The sequence below is a fragment of the Gavialis gangeticus genome, unplaced genomic scaffold (genome assembly GCF_001723915.1).
Source record: "Gavialis gangeticus isolate Ggan-Ray unplaced genomic scaffold, GavGan_comp1, whole genome shotgun sequence".
Classification (NCBI taxonomy): Eukaryota; Metazoa; Chordata; order Crocodylia; family Gavialidae; genus Gavialis; species Gavialis gangeticus.
In genome coordinates this window covers 173,869,525-173,877,206 of record NW_017729022.1, presented here as the reverse complement: position 1 = coordinate 173,877,206, position 7,682 = coordinate 173,869,525, and the positions used below count along the sequence as shown (strand labels likewise).

The 7,682-nt window shown below is 43.4% G+C and overlaps 1 protein-coding gene across 5 annotated transcripts in view; it reads left to right on the top strand.

The window, feature by feature from the left end:
- The window catches only part of TMEM63A (transmembrane protein 63A), a 53,062-nt gene extending 48,354 nt beyond the window's left edge, over positions 1–4,708 (top strand). For 4 of the 5 annotated variants that reach the window (XM_019516537.1, XM_019516535.1, XM_019516539.1 and 1 more), the window contains 3 exons: positions 1,427–1,542; positions 2,100–2,162; positions 3,232–4,708. In XM_019516537.1, coding sequence (XP_019372082.1) covers positions 1,427–1,542; positions 2,100–2,162; positions 3,232–3,390 — 338 coding nt within the window. In that variant the 3' untranslated portion in view covers positions 3,391–4,708. The remainder of the gene's footprint in view (positions 1–1,426; positions 1,543–2,099; positions 2,163–3,231) is intronic. The other variant, XM_019516534.1, reaches the window with a different exon arrangement.
- Positions 4,709–7,682: the final 2,974 nt, after the last annotated feature.

The window sequence follows — 7,682 nt, the reverse complement described above, 5'->3', positions numbered from 1 at the left end:
GCCTCCGTGCTCTCAAGTAGGGAGTTCCCCATTGTGTGCTAGCCTCCTTAGGTAGCGTGTTCTATTATTTCATTGCCCTCTTGATTTTAAAATTTTTCCCCTACAATCATACTAGCTAAATCTTTGTGGCTACAAGGGAAGACCATTTCCTCTAGTTCTTCTTTTAGTGGATGTGGAAGATAGTAGATCACTATCCTTTTACATGCTGAAGAACTGTTGTCCTGTCTCACATCAGTGTTTTCTTTTCTAAACTAGACAAATCCAGTTCCTTCAGCTTTTTCTCATGGCTCCTGTTCTCTTGATAGTTCTGAGGAGAACAAACTCCAGTTTGTCTGTCTCTGTCAGCAGGGTGTCCAGTACTATACAGCACTGCAGCTGAGGCCTCACCAGTGCCAAGCACAGCAGAAATAGGACTTTCCAGGTCTTACTTGTGACATCCCAGGCCGTATTTTTAAGTAGGAATGAAGTTTGCTTATTTTTTGCAGCAGCACTACATTGTTGACTCCTATTCAGTTTGTGCTTCACCACAACCACCAGGTCCTGTTACACCAGACAAGTTGCCTAGCCTGTTATTCCCCATTTTGTATTTGTGCATTTGATTCCTTCTCCTTCAGCCATAGCACTTTGCACTTATTTTTAATGGCTTTCATATTGTAGATTCTGGCCCACTCGCAAGTTTTTATCCAGACTTTCTGAAGGTCCTGTCCTTTGGCAGGCTTGCAGCCCCTCCCAGCTTGGCACCTTTTACAAATGTTCTAGCTGTACTTCATGTTTCATCATCCAAGTTGTCAGTGAAAATAATGAATTGGACAAGGGCAGATGCCAAGGGTGGAATCTGTGGTTAATTCATGATTTAAGTTTTAGCAGTCTCAGTCCCTAACCTGGCAATAGCTGTGTGCACAACTTCTACAGCTTCTTGAGTGACCTGTAGGACTCCCCAACAATTGTTATGGATAACTAAAGCAAAAAACAGACAGCCAGTTTAATCCCTAGCTGATTGTCCTCAGTTTTGACCCCCATCTCATCAGTCTGGGACAGTTGTTTATACATGCAGCTTGAGTATCAGTTAACTCCAACTAGCCTTGGCTGTCATAGAGCAACGTTATTGGATACTCCACGGGTGCTTATAGTGGGACAGTGAGCTTATATTCTGTAGGATCCCAGGATAAAAGTTTTTGTGCTGGGGTAAGCCAGTCTGTGTTTCATTAACCAGCATCGAAGGTAGCTTTGTCCAGTACTCTAGGAGAAATATGAGTATCTGAGGGTTATGGGAGAGAACACAGAGAAGGGACTTGGGGGTTAAGAGCAGTAGTTCTTTGGCTGGGTGTTTTTTGGTTTTGTTTTTTTTTTTTTTCTCCCACACTAATATTTTTTATTTGATAGATTTTTTTTTCACCTTGTCTAGTTTGTTTTTGTTTTATTTTAGGTTTTAAAGCACCCACAACTATGTTCACATTCCTAGTTGTCAGCATCACCATTGTTGTCTGCTTAGCTTACACCTGTTTTGGTTGCTTCAAGTACCTGAGCCCTCTGAATTACAAGGTAAATGGTATCGAATTTTAGTGATGATAAGCAGCCAGCAGCCCTGGCCAGTTTCACACTGCACAGTCTTTTCCCTCTGGAGCCAAAGCCAAAATTTCCATTTATGTCAGTGGCAGCTGGGTCAGCCCAAAAGGGTTCACTCCTGTAATGTACTGAGGAGGTTCTGGATTGAGATGGGTAGTTTTGCATATTGAAAATGTCACAGGGTGGTGGGGAGAGGAGTTCAAAGCCCAAGGTGATTGTGTGGGAGGCAGATACAAGGGGGAGGGTTGAGAGAAGCATCTGCAATAGTAGAGTTTGTTATAACTTTGTAAGTGGGCTTTGTGCTTAACATATACACTCCAGTAACCTACTACTGCATGTAGGTTTACATCCAATTCTGTGTGCACAGAGGTAGTTAACCATGTTACCTTGAAGTCCAGCAGAAGCTAGGGAAGGGTGCACCTTAGACACTAGCCTGTTAGTCTCTCCCATCCTACCTTCTACCAAACCATTCTTTGTAGCACCGATTTACTAATTTGACATTTCCCCTCCTCCCACCCCCTTCCTGCCTTCAGATAGAAGAAGTGTCAGGTGGAAGAGGAAGTGACACTGACAGAGGAGAAGCTCCAAGACATTCTGTAAGTCCTTAACAAAAAAACAGTAGTCTTTCTTACCTTGCCTTGAAAAATGAATTCCTAACCCTGCCAGGCAAAGGGCTTGGGTAGGATGTTACTAGTTTGAGTGGTGTGGGGGTGCAGGTATTAATTCACTTAAGAACAAGCTAATCAAAACAATGTGCTTGTCCAGCATGTTTGAATGTGGTGATGTAGGAGATCACCTTTTGCATTTAAAAGCAACCCAAGATCTATTGTGCACTGCCTCCCCCCACTCCTCCACCATCCAGTAGGTAAGTCTGTGGCGGGGGGCGCAGATTGAGGCAGAGGGAGAGAAAATTATTTGGGGGCATGCTTCCCCAGCAATTAAGTCCCATCCAGCTGGGGCCCCCCTGTTCCTGCCTCTGCAGCATTGTCCCTCACCACAGGGGTGTCAGTCTAGCCCCTGCCCCTTCCTTCCCCCATGGACTGACCCGTGGGGCTGAGGTGTGCACATGCGTGCACATGGGCACTCAGCCCCCCACCCCAGCCTTGGATAGACTCCAAGAGGCTCCAAGATCTACTGGTGGATCGAGGGCCACTGGTTGGTGACAACTGACCTAGAATGATGTTTTAGCAATAGGTGCAATACTGTATTTTTAAATAGATTCTTTTTTTGGTACAAATCTACGATGTGTTCCAGTTCGCTACATTTTTACACCATGCACTGTGTGATTGGCTGCTTTTGAATGCTGCCTGACCAGTCACATTGCATGGGGACAAAGAGGGAGTTGTGAATGCTAGAATGTAAATGCTACATCATCAAAAATGGCCGCAGCATTTTGATTTATATATTGGGTTTTCCTGTACTGCCCATGTGAATGTGGGTAGAAACCTTGGTATATAACGGCACGCTTATTGACATGCATACACACTTGAGTTTTGCACTAAAATATTTCTTCCAGGGTTCGGGGAGATGTAGGTGTTCAGGTGAGGCAGGCAGAGATGCAAAGATAGAGGGATGATGATAGGAAGAGATTTGAAATGCAGCAAAGTATTCCATTGTTAAAGTTACATGATGGAGTAATAAAATCCCAAACATCTACTATTTTAGATGTACATCCCACGGGTCCTGCTTCATCACCCTACGGAAAGGACAACACTAGCTCAGACTGAGCACCAGTCATATGGCACCATGGGAGCAAAGGGTACCCAAGCAGAAGACTCTGTTACGTGTTCAGTGGAACCTGCTAGGGGCCTGGAAAAGGCATAGAAGCCTTTCTGGTCATCTCCAGGACTAACACAAGGTGGAGCACTTGGTCCTGCTTTAAAAGAGCTAATCCCCCAAGCACTCTGAACTGCAAGCTGTGCCTGAAGGGGAGGTACAGAAATAATTCAGTGTGTGATCTGCAGCTGTGCTTGGAGATTAAAGAGCAGCCGCCTTGGGATTGATTATTTTCTAAGCTGTCTACCGTTGTGAATGGGATGAGAAGAGAGAGGCAGCCCTCGGGGACTTCTCCTGTGCATTTACTGTTTAATCACTTACCTTATGGAGATCTTTCACACTTCACATAGATAACAGGTCAGTGGAGCAAATGCAACGCCCTGATTGCAGGTGTCTTCTCTTTACTCAAAATGACTCTCCTCAAATTTTAACCAACTGTAAATATTTATCAATCACTAGGAACTGGTAGATCTTGAGACTGTCAGTTTAGATGGAAAAAACTGAGAGCAAATATTACCATACTGGCAAGAGCCAGGAAGACAACTTGTGGTACAGTGTTGTCTCTTCTGTCACCCAAGGTATCCAGTCTAGACATGAACATCCTACTTTGCTAGTGAATGTAAAGCCCTTGTCTCTTTCAGAAAAGTGCACAGTACCAAACCCAGAGGGCTGGTGTGAATATGAAAGAAGTCTCTTATAACTTTTATATATTTTTGCGGGGATGTAGTTATTTACTTTCTGGTCACTTGTTGAGGGGCCTTCTACAATGAACGTTCACCTGCCAACAATAAAGGATATAAATATTTTATCTTTTTTTTAAGTCTTGGGTTAAAATGACAAATCTTTGTACTTCCTTACTAAGTGCCAGTTGTACAAGCTGTAAGATACTACGTGGTATTTTAAATTATGTAGTAGGTGCCAATTTATCCCAAAGCAACATTGTGTCAAACTGTAACTAAGCAATAATCACAAGCAATAAAACACTGAGTTCAAAGAGGGATTCCATAACTGGGTTTTATGGACCATCTTTCTTTGCATATTTAAAATACTCCATCTTGTGCCAACTTGGACCCCAAGCAAAACTGACAAGTCATTTAAAAAAAAAAAGTCAATTAGGACCAAATGTGCAACGCACTGTTTGAATGCTAAGAGAGCAAGTGCTCTTGACTCTCCCCAGCAGTTAGTCTTGTTGATGTCTGCATAGAAACTCCTTCTATTCTCTTGTTTCTCTACTTGGCTGGCTGTCCATCACATGACTGCAAGCTCCTCATGCTGGGACTCTGTTCTTGAGTGTCTGTAAAGCAACCAGCACCTGTAGCATGCTACAACAAACACGTAAATAAAGGTGTTTAGTGGTTTGCAGAATGGGTCCTGAATTCCCAGGATTTGGTTTATGTTCTTTGGTGGACTTCAGCTGAAGGAGATGCCTTGCATTGCTACCATAGTGTCCCCTGTAGTTCTTTTAACATCATGACCATAAGTTTTGGAAAGGGGTCCTATTCTGTAAATTGGGTGATCCCTAAAGTCAGGTGTTTTGTATAAGTGTACGAAGGGAGTCCTGCCTGTGGGAAGAGGGCTGGCTAACATACCCAACTCTTTCTAAGTCACTTAAGTGTTGTCTCCTTATTCTAAAACTACCAGAGATGTTATATGCGTTGGATGCAAACTACTGCTCTGAGGTTTGAATGAAAACTAAGTAATGATGAAACTCTGACCTAGAACTGCTACTCTACATTCTGACTTGTATTTGGGTATTTCATAATAGGTATGAGTCTTGCGGTTCCCTGCCATGTTAAATCAACAGCAGAAGAAAGTATAGCAATTACAGCATGGAGATTAATTGTCTGCCTCCATTCAAAATGCAGTAGCCACCTCTTCAACATGCATCTGTTTAAGTAGTTCTCACATATCTTGTAGATGCTAATTACAGTGATTAATGGCTTTTGGCTCCCATGCTTGGCCTGGTTACTCTAGCTGGGTCAGCCTGGAGCCATTGCCCTCCATTGCATCACTCAAGTCTTTCATGTCACCTCTCAATTGTGCACAAGTTTCTAAGTCGTATATCTTGGACAAAGATTAGCTTGGTATTTGATTTCCTGTGGTGCCTTCTCAGTGCTTGCAAAAGGGGAATGCTGACAGTCTTTGATAATGAAGCTGTGTCCCCAAGACAGGTTCAGCCCTCCAACATGTAGCCCCCCAATATGGACCTGATCAAGATTGAAAACAAAAGGTGGAAAGAGGAGCTCCATTTTGCTAAACAGTCACTCTCTGGATTCTCTGCATGCAAACAAGGTGGGGTAGTGTGAAGCCACCACCTTATGTCACCTTGGTCAACAAGCCACTGTTTTGTGGTGGCCATTCTTGGTTACCATCATACAGGTGAAGGGTGCTCTGTTCCATTGCCAGTCATGTCTGTTGGTATGAATAAAATTAAATCAACTCGCATTCCTTGCTGAGCCTTAGAGTGAAGCCTCTCGCAGCGTGTGATGGAAGCTTCAGTGAATGATATTGGACTGTACAATACTTGAAATTCATATTTAAAGTCATTGCACATTCTTTGCTGTATGTCTTACCAATCCTTTGGCAGGAAACCAAAGCAAATGGCCCAGCAGGACTTGCTGATCCCAGCCTGCCAGAGGTGTATTTCCTGAGATTTGATGCCTGCTGCCTGTCTTGCATAGCTTAGACAGCCCCGCCTTCTCTCTTCTTGCAAAGTCATTATTCACATTCTGGGGACTGAATTTTTCAGGAAAGCCTGACCTTCAAGTGTGACTACAGTTGATACAGCTGTGTCCAGGACTCTACATGGACATGACAAGGGCCACATTCTCCTACACTGAATCTAGAATAGGAAAATAGACCCTGCTTCAGGTACTGGGAGATTCTGCTCACCCCAGTGCATCTCTGCAGAGGCTGAGATCCTTGTAGAAGGAAGAAAATGCAGTGTGGGCCTTGACTGCTGAATCCATAGGCAACTAGTTGAGGGGGCATGGGGTAGCACGTGTCCTCCCTGCTGCTAACACTGCTGGCGGCTTCTGTGGGTGCTCACCAGCCCCATCCCTGCTGCTGCTGCCGCTGCCGACTTCTACGGGTGCTCGCCAGCCCTGCCACCCCAGATTCAGGAGGTACCAGTCAGTCACCCATGGCTGACTCCTTTTCAGAAAGATGGAGTTGCATTTGGAGAATGGCAGGGGAGTTATCACAGCAAGTTCTCATAAGTGAGGTATGTGGAAGAAATCAAACTTTGCCTTGTGGTTGAATCAGAACTGACAGAGCCCTTTATTTAGGGCTATACTGTGATCACAGGGAGGATTTCATACAGCAAGGGGAATCACCCACTTGTCTGTTTCAAAGGAATCCTCCTCCTCTCTAAGTTTTCAAGCATTTTTATGCTTAAGACAGATAAAGAGAAAAAAAAATACAACCTTGGAGAAACTAAAACAAGTTTACTTACTTGGACATCTGTGCACAGGGTAATAAGACATGCAGGATTCCTTATCTCAAAACATGTAACTGAAATAAGCAGTATCAGCTCTTCTGGTCTTTGTTCTAGTCAAGTAGATCAGAAGCCTGACTAAATTTATTACCATATTCCCTGTTTGTTTGTTTGTTTTGGTGGGGGGGCGTTGTGTTTGATTTTCTGTAATTTCGTGAACATTGCGAATTCTTCCTTTAGGTAAGTGAGATTTAATAGTAAAGGCAGGATATGCTGCGGAGACCTAGCATGTTCCTCTCCAACTGGAGGGAAGATTTTTATAGGCCTTATCTCTACACACAAAATAGTGACCAGCTAGTGCAGTATATCCACCTGTGTTACAGTGTGGGGACATCATCCCTTGTGAATAATAGCCTGAAAATTGACCTGCCGGGCAGTAGTTAGATATCCATGAACGAATAGAAAACCAAACACCATTTATCTTAAATTCTGCCTTGCACTTACTGACTCCTACTACAACATGAGATCCATTACAGGTCCAACAGAACTTTCCAGGAGTGGCATAAGCTAATCGTACATAGTCAGACTGGTTGCAACTTACTTTCTGCCAAGTTTCATTTCCATGAAAATCTCAATAGTAAGGGGCTAACATCTGAGTTGCATTCAAGGGTACCGGTATCATGGGTATCCCTCCAGTAGAATAGATAGAGACATGACTACGTGTCCAACAGTGAGAGACATTTAAATCTATCCTAATTTGATTAACTAAAGATGAACATATTTTCATGAAATGATCTTCTTTGTTGGTGCAGAAGTGTAGTTTGGTTTACAGAGTTTCTTATAACTGATGAGTCAAGTTCATATAAGATGGCCCAAAAGGAAATACTGAGAACTACCCAAATCA